The sequence below is a fragment of the Centruroides vittatus genome, unplaced genomic scaffold, assembly GCF_030686945.1.
Source record: "Centruroides vittatus isolate TY-2023 unplaced genomic scaffold, ASM3068694v2 contig_193, whole genome shotgun sequence".
Taxonomy (NCBI): Eukaryota; Metazoa; Arthropoda; class Arachnida; order Scorpiones; family Buthidae; genus Centruroides; species Centruroides vittatus.
This window is the reverse complement of record NW_027121185.1, coordinates 598655-616356: the sequence shown is the minus strand read 5'-3', so window position 1 is coordinate 616356 and position 17702 is coordinate 598655. Positions and strand designations below refer to the sequence as shown.

General features: G+C 36.0%; 1 protein-coding gene across 1 annotated transcript; it reads left to right on the top strand.

Moving 5' to 3' along the window:
• Positions 1 to 16633: 16633 nt before the first annotated feature.
• LOC136970397 (protein GVQW3-like) lies at positions 16634 to 17260 on the top strand. Its single transcript, XM_067264837.1, has one exon. It carries the CDS (start codon positions 16634 to 16636, stop codon positions 17258 to 17260), a length of 627 nt encoding a protein of 208 aa, XP_067120938.1.
• Positions 17261 to 17702: the final 442 nt, after the last annotated feature.

Genomic DNA, 17702 nt, shown 5'->3' with positions numbered 1-17702 from the left:
TGACGAAAACTAAAAAATTTATACATTTTAAAACTTTTTTTATGAAAGTTTTTCGTTATAACTCGAGAAGGACTGTACATCATTAGGACTGAGCAGTATTAATATTCTGATATTTATTATACTCTTAATTTTGTACAGTTTAAAGGTTGGCGTGGAAGTAAACTATATATCTATTGCACGGTAAATAATGAAATTTATAACTAACCATATATATATATAGGAGCTTCAATGAAGACCATAACAGCAGCTAATAGTATTGTATTAACAGGGAGAACTTTTACCTTCATTTTCTCGAAGTACTAATTACGCTTCTCATTTCTTCCTTCCACAGATTTCTTAAATTCAAATATCACATCATATGGCAATTAATATCTGTTAGATTCACAAAATAATATAAAAGAAAACAGAAAATTACTAAAGTTTCCATTAGAGAACTAAATTTAAAATAGAGCCAACTAAGGTTTTATAACAGAAGATTGGTTAGAATGCAACACATCATTATATAATTAACCACAGGAATTAAATTGAAGCCAGCCATTTCTCTTTTCTCCCAGAGTATTGTTCATTCGGGAACGAATAAAACTTTGTACCTGGCGGCGCAGTAATATAGGTAAATATAGGTCACACAACAGTTATTTTTTGAAGTTTTGTGTGGCAGAAAGCTGTAGTTCATTATCACAAGAAGAAAACAATCACCGCGTTTCAGTAAGTATCCAACCCAAAGACGCACGTGTTTTCCCGAAGCAGTTTTCTTTGCCTGCGTACAGGTGGCGCTCAAGTCAGTTCCACTAGCTCTATAGGCTATGCACTCCGAGAGAACGCGATGGACGCATGCGTCCGATTAGCCCGAATGACTATACGCGCGCGGTGCAATGATGCCTTCCGGGAGGTCTTTTAAGTGTAACTGGCTCCTATTCAGGCATTACAAACGTGGAGAAAACCCGGAAAACTCCACGTGGCCAGCCCGTCCGAGCGAGGCGCGAACCCACGCCCGAACTCCCAGTATTCAGGGACGAAGACCACTTGGCCACTGGTGAGTCAGCCTTACGCGTTAATTACGCAATTCTTTTATTTCCATGCATATTACGTTAAAAAATGTGCGACATTACTGTCATGAGACTGACGCAGAAGATTGCTCATGAATATTTGCATGTGTAAACGCATTACTATTATGTTTATGTATTGTAATGCAACACGAGTTTGTGAACGATCTTTAAAAAGTTTCTCTAAATGCTTTTACTACGAGGGTGGATTGTGGGTAAAAGTTTATGTGTTGTATTGGATTTGTTCCCGAAAGGAGAGTAATGTAAATTTAATCTGAAATGAATGGTTACATAACAAAACTTAAAGTAATGTTTCCTATGTTAATCCGTCTCTGTAATCCAAACAAACACTTTTGGTAGACGTGTCTCACAGCCAACCAGTAATGTAGCGAGAGGGGTGCAAGGGGGTCTATCACGCACCGGGCGCCACTCGCAGAGGGGCGCCAAAATGGTCTCCAAGTCAAACCATATGTGTTTCTGGATGGGGAGGGGGAGCCAATAAAGTGTTGTGCCCGGGCGCCAGTTATGTTCGCTACGCCACTGCAGCCAACCAGAAATTGCTGTGAGATGCGTCTATCAAAAGTGTTTGTTTGGATTACAGAGAAGGATTAACATTGGAATCTACTATATAGCAAGCCGAATATATATTAAAGTAATGTTTCTTTTAGGTGAACATTTTGTGGAAAAAATTATTTTATTAAATATTTGTTTTTAAATCTACGAAAAATTAAATTCGAAAAGTAACTTCTAAGCCGGTATTATTACTTTTAAAAATACTTCGATGAATTTAAAGTGATCTGTAAGTAATTGGAATGATCGATCGACTCATTCCGTCCGACCTAACCTAGGTCGATATTTTACAAACATTTATCTCCAATCGGGACACGTCATACACGAATTTATAACTCGAAAATAGTATATAATAGCTTTATATTTTCGAAATCTCTTTTCTAATAAGGAGTATAATTCGAACGTATTAGTTCAAAAGTGAGAGTAAATCGATTTCGGCAGTTTCGTTTCTGTAGGTACATTTTGTCGGTTTATTCTCTCCTAATTCCATGAAACCAGACAGAACGGAATAGTAACTACTCAGCATCTAGTAAAACAAAAGAAACAAAATCAATGAGGACCTATGTCTGCAATTGAAACGCTTGCTAAGGTGGCAGTTTAATCTAGAGGCCCAGGAATCGAACCTGCAAAAATTTTCGGGGCACGGACTTTCCTCGTCTCCAAGCCTCTCCGTAGTGGGCCAGTCCGAACCCATAATGGACTTTCTAAAAGCGGCCCTATTTGTTCCCCACGGAGCGGGTAAAGTTTTAAAAAGTAAAACACTAGAACTCACTTTTACTGGGAAATTCTTTCTGGCGTGAAAGCAATCGCCAATGGAAATTCCAACCGGATTATTTCCGAATCTCTTCATGAAATTCAACATCTAATAAAACAGAGATTATAAATTTCGTTTCATTTCACTGAAAACAAAATATAAAACACTTACTTTCATTTTAAAAACCAGAGGAAACTCGGCAGATGACAACTTGTTTATTTCCACAAAGTTTCCGTAGATCTGAAACGAAATAAATCATTCTTAAGTAGCTATATCTTGTTAATTAAATGTAAAATGTATGGAATTTCATCTTACGGAGGCTGTGAATCTGGAAAATCCATAGGCTATCACTAACATACACAAGGTACCGTATGCGGAAAGTATAATGGCAACTGTCATGTAGGTTGGAGATAATTCAAAGTACAAGTAAGCAGCGATGAGAATGCTGAGAGCGTATATGTTATAGAGGTACATGGCAGCGAACAGCAATTCGAAGCTGTCGTTGGCGTCATTAATATAATCGACTAATTCGGAATAATAGTTAATAAGATTCTCGATCAAGTTTCCCAAATTTGGAGTTCGAATGTTCATTTCTCTAAGTTTCTCGTACAATTTTACAAAAGCGTGATGTATAACCATAAAGTAATTAGCGAACAGAAACCAAAGATAATCTGCCTGTGCGACCAAAACGAAAAGCAATAGCATCCAATCGATATTACATAAAAGAAACTCCAAATCGGTTCCCTTCTGGAAAGCCTTGTACAAATTAATGTCGAGAAAAATGTGAAACATTATCTGAACGAGTAATGCGCATGCAAGAGAAATACTGAATCGATACTCTATGACCTCAGCTAATCGAATGTCGAAATCGTAAGAGAATTTAATGGGGAGATTTACCAAATATGCCCTCTTAACGAAACTGTATTGAATGGACCAACTGATTATCATGCCTATGAACAGTGCCTGCAAAGGGTACTTGATATGAGGAAATAAACCGAAAAATTTGCCGCATACAAACTTATCGGAAATCAGGGTCGATAAGAGAAGTAAGACGTTTATTAAGAAGAAGAATTCCAGAAAATACGAATAGTATTTGAAGTATCTGCTGCCGCCAGATACTTTCTGATTCTTCTGTACTATTAAATCTATCCCTATGACTCTTGTTGCCGAATTAGCACTTATGAAGGCCTTTTCGATTTCGGAAATTGTTTCTGCCATCATCAAAAGTGAAGGACTAAGTGTTTGTTGCATAGAAAACAGCTTCGATTAATTACTAATCATCAAAACTTTCCCATTACTTCGACTATAAGGCTTTCAATTTCCGCCATGTAAGAAACGAATCCCTTCCCACTTCTTGCGCCAGATGTTTTAAAATCGAATCTGCCAACTGTTTTTCTCGGGAAAAACGCAAAATCCGTTAATTTCGAATTTTTCGCTACTCCCAAGAAAATGGCTTTCTGCAAATTAAATTCCTTAACAACAACTCTCGAAACATGCGGTAATTATTGGGACACAGACCAAACTACAATGCGCCATACCCAAAAGGCTGGTGAAGACGAGCCTGCTCAATCGTATTTTGAAGCCAAATGGTTCTGTGGCGGGAGGAAAGTATTGACTTTCATTTGGCATTAAAATGATATGGACCGTCCACGTTTATAAATAGCATATTATGGATTTATGTTCTGATGAAATTTTCCAAATGCATGGATTATAGCTTGTTTAATCGCGTAACGAATTACGAATTATTCATTTCTTTCATAATTATGAATTATTCGTTTATTATTTTGATTCTTATCGCTTTGTCTGTGGAAATTTTACCGTGTCACGAATGCAAACTGCATTTTGATATCGCGTAATTCGAAAGTTTTAAATTCGCATGCGGGATATTTGCATAAATATTAGCGTAGTTCAGTTTATTTTATAAATTTTATTTCCTTCGTGAAACCACAAAATGGGAAATGCAAATAAGTAATTAAAGATTGAAATTCCAGTAATGCAATTCAATTTTAAGTGAACCGAATGTAGTCGGAATAGTAACATACGATAATCAATAATCCGATAAGCAAATCGTATAATATAATCGAGATGAGTTGATAATAATAATAAGCGCAGAGCCCAGATGGTTAGGAGTTGAAAGTTGAAATTTGGACGATAATAATTACAGACGAACTTCCGATGCAAACCGAAAGTACGTTACTTCAGTTCAAAATGTTTCCCCTGAAAAGAGTTAGGGCTGTTTCACACTGTCACCGACCCGACCGATCCTATAATCGGACCGACTAGTAGTAAAAGAATTCACACTGAGTACGATTATGTCGGTGGCCGACTCGTGAGGACCAATCGGAACGCGTCTTACAGGTCAGAACACTAGCCAATCGTGGTAAGTCTTTCAATTTAAACAGAAAACATGGCCGTCATTGAAAGGTTGTTGTGTGTACGCGTGTTCGCGGGCTAACGACACCATTTTAGCATTTTTAATGTCGCTTTCTCTTGTAAATGAAATGTATTATGGTGAATTAAAGTAATTCGTTTTGTTAATATCGATGAGTGCCTGCGTATTTCTTAATAAAGTTGTTCTTAAACGAAGCAAATAGACGGAAATAAAAAATCGTTCGGAACTTTTAAACGGTTGATCGTTTAAAAGTTCCGAACTACATAACATAATATTATCAATTATGGCACAGATTGAAGTAACAATTGTAAAATGGGAAGAGGCTAAAGTCATTTAAACAGTGCACTCTCCATCCATTGCGTTGGAGATGGAAAAGGTGGAAATTTATAAAAGTAAAATGAAAAACCGTTGCCTAAATGCTATGGATGCTAATGCGCTTCCAACAGCGTGGAAATATATAATAAATTAAAAAGAAGGCATTTAAAAACCCTTAAATCATTTCTTTCCACTTAGCTTCTCGTTTTATTTGTTTATTTATTTATTTAATATACACACTTCTTTCAATTTATTTTAAAGTTAAATTATTTTTTTAAATTTTAAATATGTAAAATATTCGAAAACGGTACGTTCCATTTTGGAACATTTATAATATTAAACCTGACGATGGCCTATATTAGATAGGGTGAACGCTTTCTATTCTAACAAACTACTTTATACCCATAGCAGCCGCCATTATGTAGTTCGCGCTAATACCGCTAGGTGTCAGATCTATCGTTGGCACAAGCGAATAGAATAGGTTCAAATTTCTTGCTTTATTTCACAGACAAAATATGAAAACATAATATAAATAAAATAAGACCCGGTACAATAAAAATAGCATTATCATGTAGACGTGGTAAAAGTTTCTTTCTAAAATTTGAAATAATATAAGGGTGCTTTTAAGCACACTTATGCTTTATTTTCACCCATCCCTATTATTAATACTCTCCTTAGACTCAACCATATCTTTTCTGTCGTTTCACCTTTCATCTGGCTTACCACACCAAACATTATGTTATCGAGAAAGAAAGATACGTCAAAAAGAAAACGATGCTGGGTGATAGAAATATTAAAAATCCGTAATTACAACATTTACTCTATTGCGTGAGAAAGTTTCTGCAGCCATCTTGAAAACAACAAGAACCACGTGACAACTAGCGGGAATACGATTGGTGGCGAAATTTTTTCGCTAGCGAAAAAGCTCGACGGTTCCGAACTTCGAAGCGATTCGCGAAATGGTAAAATTCGCCGGAAACGACGTCATGTCTGACGTTATTTGCTCTGTTTTTCGCTTTCGCAAGCGAATCGCGCTCAGTGTGAACTAAGCTTTAGTCGTGGGTTCGGGCAGGGCCAACCGGCCGGCCACAAAGAGTTTTCCAAGTTTTCTAGACGTTAGAAACACCTAAATGGGGTCCAACATCTTATGAAAGTCTTCCCGGGATGCATCCTCCTCGGCAGATCGCTGACGTATCGCGTTGCCGAAACTAAACTAATTTTAACGAGCGTTTATTGTGACATCGTGGCGATGCCTGAGTGCAACTGTTCGTTACGATGTTCTCAATTCTTTTAGCGATGTCTTGCCCCGTATATCATACTTTTCCTGTTAGCAATTGAATCGTGCCGGTTATTCATCTAAGGGCTGTTTCACACTATGACCGACTGGGCCGACCGGTCCGACTCCTAGTCGTATTGCCATGGCAACAGCAGTCGGTCGACAAACTGGTCGTTCCAGTCGGACAGATTTAAAAAGTTAAATATTTGTAGCGCGTCGGAGCAGTCGGTGAGCTACAGCCAATGAGAGCTTCGAAGCTATAACCAATCAGAGTTTAGATTTATCCGAAGTTAGAAAATGGCGGAAGGTAAAGTTTTCTCGGAAGCTTTAATAAACGAAGCCAGAAAATATCCATGACTTTATGATATTCGGCGAGCCGATTAAAGGCGACAATGAAAAAAATAATTGGTTAGAGTAAAGCGAAAGGTATCCAGCTAAAAAATAGTCTTAAACTTCATATTAACGAATAGACGTAGACATATCTAAATGTAATTTGATACGCTGAATCGATTGGTATTAAAAAAAATTACTTACGATCAACCGTTTAAAAGTTCCGAACGATTTTTTATTTCCGTCTATTTGCTTCGTTTAAGAACAACTTTATTAAGAAATACGCAGGCACTCATCGATATTAACAAAACGAATTACTTTAATTCACCATAATACATTTCATTTACAAGAGAAAGCGACATTAAAAATGCTAAAATGGTGTCGTTAGCCCGCGAACACGCGTACACACAACAACCTTTCAATGACGGCCATGTTTTCTGTTTAAATTGAAAGACTTACCACGATTGGCTAGTGTTCTGACCTGTAAGACGCGTTCCGATTGGTCCTTACGAGTCGGCCACCGACATAATCGTACTCAGTGTGAATTCTTTTACTACTAGTCGGTCCGATTATAGGATCGGTCGGGTCGGTGACAGTGTGAAACAGCCCTAACTCTTTTCAGGGGAAACATTTTGAACTGAAGTAACGTACTTTCGGTTTGCATCGGAAGTTCGTCTGTAATTATTATCGTCCAAATTTCAACTTTCAACTCCTAACCATCTGGGCTCTGCGCTTATTATTATTATCAACTCATCTCGATTATATTATACGATTTGCTTATCGGATTATTGATTATCGTATGTTACTATTCCGACTACATTCGGTTCACTTAAAATTGAATTGCATTACTGGAATTTCAATCTTTAATTACTTATTTGCATTTCCCATTTTGTGGTTTCACGAAGGAAATAAAATTTATAAAATAAACTGAACTACGCTAATATTTATGCAAATATCCCGCATGCGAATTTAAAACTTTCGAATTACGCGATATCAAAATGCAGTTTGCATTCGTGACACGGTAAAATTTCCACAGACAAAGCGATAAGAATCAAAATAATAAACGAATAATTCATAATTATGAAAGAAATGAATAATTCGTAATTCGTTACGCGATTAAACAAGCTATAATCCATGCATTTGGAAAATTTCATCAGAACATAAATCCATAATATGCTATTTATAAACGTGGACGGTCCATATCATTTTAATGCCAAATGAAAGTCAATACTTTCCTCCCGCCACAGAACCATTTGGCTTCAAAATACGATTGAGCAGGCTCGTCTTCACCAGCCTTTTGGGTATGGCGCATTGTAGTTTGGTCTGTGTCCCAATAATTACCGCATGTTTCGAGAGTTGTTGTTAAGGAATTTAATTTGCAGAAAGCCATTTTCTTGGGAGTAGCGAAAAATTCGAAATTAACGGATTTTGCGTTTTTCCCGAGAAAAACAGTTGGCAGATTCGATTTTAAAACATCTGGCGCAAGAAGTGGGAAGGGATTCGTTTCTTACATGGCGGAAATTGAAAGCCTTATAGTCGAAGTAATGGGAAAGTTTTGATGATTAGTAATTAATCGAAGCTGTTTTCTATGCAACAAACACTTAGTCCTTCACTTTTGATGATGGCAGAAACAATTTCCGAAATCGAAAAGGCCTTCATAAGTGCTAATTCGGCAACAAGAGTCATAGGGATAGATTTAATAGTACAGAAGAATCAGAAAGTATCTGGCGGCAGCAGATACTTCAAATACTATTCGTATTTTCTGGAATTCTTCTTCTTAATAAACGTCTTACTTCTCTTATCGACCCTGATTTCCGATAAGTTTGTATGCGGCAAATTTTTCGGTTTATTTCCTCATATCAAGTACCCTTTGCAGGCACTGTTCATAGGCATGATAATCAGTTGGTCCATTCAATACAGTTTCGTTAAGAGGGCATATTTGGTAAATCTCCCCATTAAATTCTCTTACGATTTCGACATTCGATTAGCTGAGGTCATAGAGTATCGATTCAGTATTTCTCTTGCATGCGCATTACTCGTTCAGATAATGTTTCACATTTTTCTCGACATTAATTTGTACAAGGCTTTCCAGAAGGGAACCGATTTGGAGTTTCTTTTATGTAATATCGATTGGATGCTATTGCTTTTCGTTTTGGTCGCACAGGCAGATTATCTTTGGTTTCTGTTCGCTAATTACTTTATGGTTATACATCACGCTTTTGTAAAATTGTACGAGAAACTTAGAGAAATGAACATTCGAACTCCAAATTTGGGAAACTTGATCGAGAATCTTATTAACTATTATTCCGAATTAGTCGATTATATTAATGACGCCAACGACAGCTTCGAATTGCTGTTCGCTGCCATGTACCTCTATAACATATACGCTCTCAGCATTCTCATCGCTGCTTACTTGTACTTTGAATTATCTCCAACCTACATGACAGTTGCCATTATACTTTCCGCATACGGTACCTTGTGTATGTTAGTGATAGCCTATGGATTTTCCAGATTCACAGCCTCCGTAAGATGAAATTCCATACATTTTACATTTAATTAACAAGATATAGCTACTTAAGAATGATTTATTTCGTTTCAGATCTACGGAAACTTTGTGGAAATAAACAAGTTGTCATCTGCCGAGTTTCCTCTGGTTTTTAAAATGAAAGTAAGTGTTTTATATTTTGTTTTCAGTGAAATGAAACGAAATTTATAATCTCTGTTTTATTAGATGTTGAATTTCATGAAGAGATTCGGAAATAATCCGGTTGGAATTTCCATTGGCGATTGCTTTCACGCCAGAAAGAATTTCCCAGTAAAAGTGAGTTCTAGTGTTTTACTTTTTAAAACTTTACCCGCTCCGTGGGGAACAAATAGGGCCGCTTTTAGAAAGTCCATTATGGGTTCGGACTGGCCCACTACGGAGAGGCTTGGAGACGAGGAAAGTCCGTGCCCCGAAAATTTTTGCAGGTTCGATTCCTGGGCCTCTAGATTAAACTGCCACCTTAGCAAGCGTTTCAATTGCAGACATAGGTCCTCATTGATTTTGTTTCTTTTGTTTTACTAGATGCTGAGTAGTTACTATTCCGTTCTGTCTGGTTTCATGGAATTAGGAGAGAATAAACCGACAAAATGTACCTACAGAAACGAAACTGCCGAAATCGATTTACTCTCACTTTTGAACTAATACGTTCGAATTATACTCCTTGTTAGAAAAGAGATTTCGAAAATATAAAGCTATTATATACTATTTTCGAGTTATAAATTCGTGTATGACGTGTCCCGATTGGAGATAAATGTTTGTAAAATATCGACCTAGGTTAGGTCGGACGGAATGAGTCGATCGATCATTCCAATTACTTACAGATCACTTTAAATTCATCGAAGTATTTTTAAAAGTAATAATACCGGCTTAGAAGTTACTTTTCGAATTTAATTTTTCGTAGATTTAAAAACAAATATTTAATAAAATAATTTTTTCCACAAAATGTTCACCTAAAAGAAACATTACTTTAATATATATTCGGCTTGCTATATAGTAGATTCCAATGTTAATCCTTCTCTGTAATCCAAACAAACACTTTTGATAGACGCATCTCACAGCAATTTCTGGTTGGCTGCAGTGGCGTAGCGAACATAACTGGCGCCCGGGCACAACACTTTATTGGCTCCCCCTCCCCATCCAGAAACACATATGGTTTGACTTGGAGACCATTTTGGCGCCCCTCTGCGAGTGGCGCCCGGTGCGTGATAGACCCCCTTGCACCCCTCTCGCTACATTACTGGTTGGCTGTGAGACACGTCTACCAAAAGTGTTTGTTTGGATTACAGAGACGGATTAACATAGGAAACATTACTTTAAGTTTTGTTATGTAACCATTCATTTCAGATTAAATTTACATTACTCTCCTTTCGGGAACAAATCCAATACAACACATAAACTTTTACCCACAATCCACCCTCGTAGTAAAAGCATTTAGAGAAACTTTTTAAAGATCGTTCACAAACTCGTGTTGCATTACAATACATAAACATAATAGTAATGCGTTTACACATGCAAATATTCATGAGCAATCTTCTGCGTCAGTCTCATGACAGTAATGTCGCACATTTTTTAACGTAATATGCATGGAAATAAAGGAATTGCGTAATTAACGCGTAAGGCTGACTCACCAGTGGCCAAGTGGTCTTCGTCCCTGAATACTGGGAGTTCGGGCGTGGGTTCGCGCCTCGCTCGGACGGGCTGGCCACGTGGAGTTTTCCGGGTTTTCTCCACGTTTGTAATGCCTGAATAGGAGCCAGTTACACTTAAAAGACCTCCCGGAAGGCATCATTGCACCGCGCGCGTATAGTCATTCGGGCTAATCGGACGCATGCGTCCATCGCGTTCTCTCGGAGTGCATAGCCTATAGAGCTAGTGGAACTGACTTGAGCGCCACCTGTACGCAGGCAAAGAAAACTGCTTCGGGAAAACACGTGCGTCTTTGGGTTGGATACTTACTGAAACGCGGTGATTGTTTTCTTCTTGTGATAATGAACTACAGCTTTCTGCCACACAAAACTTCAAAAAATAACTGTTGTGTGACCTATATTTACCTATATTACTGCGCCGCCAGGTACAAAGTTTTATTCGTTCCCGAATGAACAATACTCTGGGAGAAAAGAGAAATGGCTGGCTTCAATTTAATTCCTGTGGTTAATTATATAATGATGTGTTGCATTCTAACCAATCTTCTGTTATAAAACCTTAGTTGGCTCTATTTTAAATTTAGTTCTCTAATGGAAACTTTAGTAATTTTCTGTTTTCTTTTATATTATTTTGTGAATCTAACAGATATTAATTGCCATATGATGTGATATTTGAATTTAAGAAATCTGTGGAAGGAAGAAATGAGAAGCGTAATTAGTACTTCGAGAAAATGAAGGTAAAAGTTCTCCCTGTTAATACAATACTATTAGCTGCTGTTATGGTCTTCATTGAAGCTCCTATATATATATATGGTTAGTTATAAATTTCATTATTTACCGTGCAATAGATATATAGTTTACTTCCACGCCAACCTTTAAACTGTACAAAATTAAGAGTATAATAAATATCAGAATATTAATACTGCTCAGTCCTAATGATGTACAGTCCTTCTCGAGTTATAACGAAAAACTTTCATAAAAAAAGTTTTAAAATGTATAAATTTTTTAGTTTTCGTCAAATATATATCATATACATATATATCTTGCACGCTTCCGACGACTGATTGCGTCATACTTAGTTTTGTTGTACCCTTCGCGTGTGCTTGTGTAAGATGGCTAACTGTTTTGTTGTAAGTACAGTCACTTCTCGACTTACGTCCGAAATTGCAGAACTGAACCCCGTCGTAAGTCGGGAAGTGACTGTATTGACTAATGCAGGCATTAATTTGACCGTACACTGCTGAATGTACTGTACGTATATATTATATATTATTTAAATATATACTTATAAATAATATATAAATTTATAATTTATCAAGTTTCCATTTATTAAAATATATTTAGTGTTACATGTAACATACAAAATTCATATATTGCAAGAATGCTATTATTTCTCAATAACAATCAAATGAGCAAAATGTTGAAACAAAAATAATGAACATGAAGTACTAGACTTTAAAATTATCACATTGAAAAATCGCTGGTAAAATCATTGTCATCAGAATCTTCCTCACTAGAATGTTTTTGTATGGTTGAAGCAGATGATGGTTTCCAAGTGTAACGTTTTATCGTTGGTGTTTTTAAGTAGCTCCTTTGCTAATAACAATGCTTCACAAGAATCGGTAAGAACTCGATTATGTAGTTTAGTTTTTATTAAATTTAATTGCAAAAAATACGTTTAACTGCTGAATGAGGAAGCAATAAAAACATTTATTTACTGCCAAAGTAAAGTAAAAAATAGAGAAATATAGAATAAAAACGAATGTTTTGAAAGGTACTAAATTGAAATGAAAGGTATTAGGATTTGATGAATAGTACCAGGAAAATGGTGTTGGGTATCTCGGTACTGGAACAAGTAAAAAGGTATTAGATTAGTACAAAAGTATTAGGTGGAACAACACTGGTGCCGGCTTTGTAGCCCCGATTCTGTTACTCGGCGTCGCCGCTAGAGGCGCCTCGATCTAGATTCGTCGTTCCTTCCACTAGCTCTATAAGAGCAGCACACTCCATATTGACCAAAGACAAACACGTGTAAGGTCTGAGCTCTGAAATTTAATTACGTGGCAAGTAGATACAAATAATTCAATTAATTTCATTATGTATTTGATATTTGTAGTTAGTTAGGGCAATGCGATTTTTCTAGGGTTTTCGCATAGTTAAATGTATTTTATATTAATGACAATTAACTAAATAACGTAATATTGTCTAGTATTAAAATGCAATTAACATTCAAAAACGGCCGCCATTTTATTAAAGGCACAGATTGAACAGAAAATTACAATGCATGAGTAAAACGTACAAGATCGAGCGGACGCCAAAATCGCTTTGCCACTGTCACAACATAACTTCTTTTAGGTCTAGCAAATTCAATACGTTCAATTGTAATCGTCACCATCCCAACCAACCGGTGGCCCAATTAAGCAGAATCCACTCTACGTAAAGATACAATTACTTGTTATGAAATCGAATAAGCTCCGCTAGTAAATTACGCACCAAAATGATAAAATTAAATACAAATAATTCATATATGTTAAAATACTTGCAGAAACACACTGATGCAATAACATCTTTACTGTGTTCTACATTTGGTGGTAGTTATTAATTTATTGATTATCTTATTATGTGAAATAAGTAGATAAAGCAATATTACTTTGTGTGTTTGTAAGAAAGAACAATGGCTACGTTCATCAGACTCAACGGTTCCTGAACATGTTAAGTAGTTTTCTGCGGAATGTCGTACACAGAAACACTACTTCGGAACATGTTGAGAATGTTGACGTCACGTTTAATCTAATTTCCAGCAGTTGTAACTAATGATAGAGGGTTGCGCATACAGAACAAATGTAGTACATATTATTTCTGTCGCCTTCAAATAATAACGTCAACCCTTGACGTTGATCCTTTTTCTCCAAGCCACAGATGTATACATAGCATAATATACCGGTATATTATAATATTTGTCCGTCTATACTAATAACTTTGTCTAGATGGATAAAATAGATATGGCAAAAATTAATTGTACTCGTAAGTTTTCTTACTTGAAGAGAAGCACTCGGAAGAGCATTGATTAAAAAAAAAAGAAAAAAAATCCATTTGTTCAAAGCTGACAAATTACAGATACAGATACCGCGATTAAAGTGCAAAAGTTCTGGTTAATTTTAGGTCAGCCATAACCTTCAAAAGCAGATACTGCAAGAAGACGTACAGTATGCACTACAACAGACAACAAAAGCATTGTTACGTGTAAAGTATGCAAAGGATTTGTTTGTAAAGAAACATGTAAATATGTTTTAATCATTATCAATAGGCCTAGGAATTTTTTCACATAAAACTCTCATATTTTTATATGCCAGTGCACTGGTAATTTTTAAATAAATTATTATAAATTATGAGATATTACTTTATTTCAGTAAGTTTTTAAACGTATTTACATCAGGATCAATTGGATCCAAGTGACTTTTTGCAGTTTTCGAAGGTTAATTTGTTTCTTCGAACAATTTTAAGTTGTTATAAACGAGCAGAAGCTACCGTATTGTCACAAACCACTCACAACAAGGCATATTTCATCGTTCAAAGCCGCTACCTATAAGTTACGTTATGTTACACCTGTTAAATCTGCCGAACACAGCCATATTTTGTAATGGCAAAGTTTTTTCGAGATATAATTAGTCTTTGAAACTGTATAATATAATATACTGTATTTCAAATAATGTATATTGTACATTGATGTAATTACATCTAAAGTAAATTGTCCCACTTTTCTGAAAAATGTAATTTTATGTCCGTAGATAATTACAAATCTTATTCTGTTCGTAGTGGTTGTAATGGTCAACATTGATGTAACAATCTATATTTGTATCCACAGTAATAAATATTAGGAAAATAAATTTTGTCTGTGTCAATTTATACTATTATTTATACTATTTACAAACGATTTATACTATAATTTAAAACGTAAAAAAGGTATATTGTATATAATTACCAGTGGCGTGCCGTGACATTTGATGATAGGGAAGCTGTGTTTTTGTAAGAAGCCGACTTACAGGGGTAATCAATTAATTGCGCGTCAGGGACCGTTTGTATTCGTTTGTTCGATAAGCCAGTAAAAACCGTATACTTCTTTAAATGTATTTTTAATAGATTATCTGACGTACTTAATAAATAAGAAAGTTCAATATAATTACCTCCGTTATTAGATTCAATAAATTCCCTATGCCCTCTAAATGCCAATTCTTGCTTTGAGAAAAAAACATATAACATCTATTAATTTAGATATATCTATTAATCGTAATTATCTTCTTATAATTTTTAATATTTATTTTATATTGTCTACCAATGTTATTCTAATGTCTACTTATTTTATATTGTCTACTAATGCCTATTCTATTTTGATTTTCAAATTCTTCAATTTTACGAAAGAATCGTCATTCGTCATAAATTTTATCGTCAAAATGTCGAAATTTTTTGTCGACGTATTTATATTTAATTTAGGCATTGGTCTTTCTCTTTTAATAATGTTTTCTTTTTCATTATACGGTCTTGAGCCAAAACTTTTTTAAAATAAATTTTTGAATCACTAGCCACGATATCACTGCAGGGCTAAAATTAAAATTATAAAAAAAAACTTATTTGATAAAACAAAATGTGTGACGAATATACATGCCTAGTACAAAAAATTCTTCAATTGTATGAATATACTTTTAAAGAAACTTATAATTAAATATAACTTTGTAAAGAAACGTACATAGAAATAACAAAATATTCTTTACTTTTTAAATTTTAAAACAATCCACTTAGTGAAATACTGTAGCTCCCTACGAGTGGCTAATGAATGGTTTTAGAGACGGCCCAGGTAGGTGTGTGCGTGCCAAATCCCGAGGGTGCCGATACCGGTCAACGTCAAATGCCTCTTTTGACGCATCACTAGTATATATCAAAGGACGCGACGGGGTTGTAGATTTTAAACGTTTCTCGCCATAGCTGTAAAAATCTAAATATGTTAAACTTAACAGATTGTCCGTCGTTCGTTTTCTAAGTAATTCGTTTTAGGATCGAGTGTTCACGGAAATTTCCAAAATTTACAACTTTTCGGTCACTCTCATTGAACTGGAGAAATTTCTGTCTTTATTACATCTAATATTATGAAGAGATCAGACCCCACTGTACTCGGCAAGAGATTGGTTCTGTTAAGCTTCTGTTTAAGTAAAATTTCGGCTCTTTCATCAGGGTTTTATTTATGTTTCTAATTCCCTAATCGCTTAATTATTTAACTACTTCTTAAGTAGAAATAAGTCGAAACCGGTTACTTTGTACTTGAATATCTGTAGTCTTGGGAAAGAAGTGGAAAGAAATTTTTATGACAACGGATACATAAATCGTAAATTTAAGGAAAATAAATTCTAGAGCTTTTTTGTACCATTGTACAGTACGTCTCATTCATTAAATTTGGTTGTAAATGATGCTGCCAAAGTAACAATTAATTTTTTAACACTGTACTAGAATTGTACACGTTTTTTCTGCATCCCCTTACAGATGGGACATACTAAATCGTAATATCACTGGTTTAACATTGAAATCCGTAAGTACGAGGGCTGTTCGGAAAGTTCGCGGCCTTGCCTATATGCGGCGCTGCGATCAATTTAATTTTTGGCGGGAATTTTTCAGACATCTATGCTAAAGATACAATACCAATTTTTGCTTAATTTGTCGTAAAGTTTTGCCACGACCGCTTAGCAGATAGTTAGTGTGTAAGTGCTTTGTGAAAAATGGAGAAGACGGAGACTCGTGCGGTCATAAAATACCTGACGAAAAAAGGGTTGACCCCATCCCAAATCAAAGCTGACATGGATGAAGTTTTGGGAGAGTCTGCTCTTTCGTGCACCACTGTGAAAAAATGGACATCCCTTTTTAAATCTGGCAGAGAGAGTGTGGAAGATGACCCTCGCAGCGGACGGCCGTCAACTGCTGTCACTGAAGAAAATATCGACAAAGTTCACGATTTTGTGTTAGCAGATCGCCGTTTGAAAACGCGTGAGATAGCTGAGACAACAGGCATCTCTGTCGACCGAGTGCACCACACCTTAACCGAAAATTTGGGTATGACGAAGGTCTCAGCAAGGTTGTTGCCGCATCTGCTGACCCCCGAGCAAAATTGTGTTCGCACTTTGATGTCAAAGGAGTGTTTTGACTTCTACCAGAAAAATCCACAGGATTTCTTGCATTGGTTTGTGACTACTGATAAATTGTGGATCCATTACTACACTCCTGAAACAAAAGAACAGTCGAAGCAGTGGAAACACCACTGCTTCGACTGTTCTTTTGTTTCAGGAAAAGAAGGCAAAGACAGTTCCATCAGCGGGGAAAGTGATAGCTTCGGTTTTTTGGGATGCTAAAGGCATCATTTTTATTGACTACCTAGAAAGAGGAAAGACCATCAATGCTGTCTATTACTGTGAACTTTTGGAAAAACTGAAGAAAGAAATCGAAGAAAGCAGGCAACATTTGAAGAAGAAAAAGGGTTCCGTTCCACCACGATAATGCACCTGCATATTCCGCCAGAATCTCCGAACAAAAGATAAACGAACTTCGCTTCCAATTAGTTCCACATCCACCGTACTCACATGATTTGTCCCCCAGTAACTTCCATCTTTTTCCAAACCTAAAAAAATTTTTGGCTGGAAAGAGATTCCACTCAAATGACGAAATCATTTCTGAAGTGAACGAGTATTTTGCACACCTTGACAAATCGACCTATTGTGATGGCATAAAAAAGCTAGAACATCTCTGGAATAAGTGCATTACTAATAAAGGAAACTATATTGAAAAATAAAAAAA

Coding starts and splice junctions, on each gene's coding strand:
- LOC136970397 (XM_067264837.1), top strand. CDS start 16,634: ATGGAGAAGACGGAGACTCGTGCGGTCATAAAATACCTGACGAAAAAA.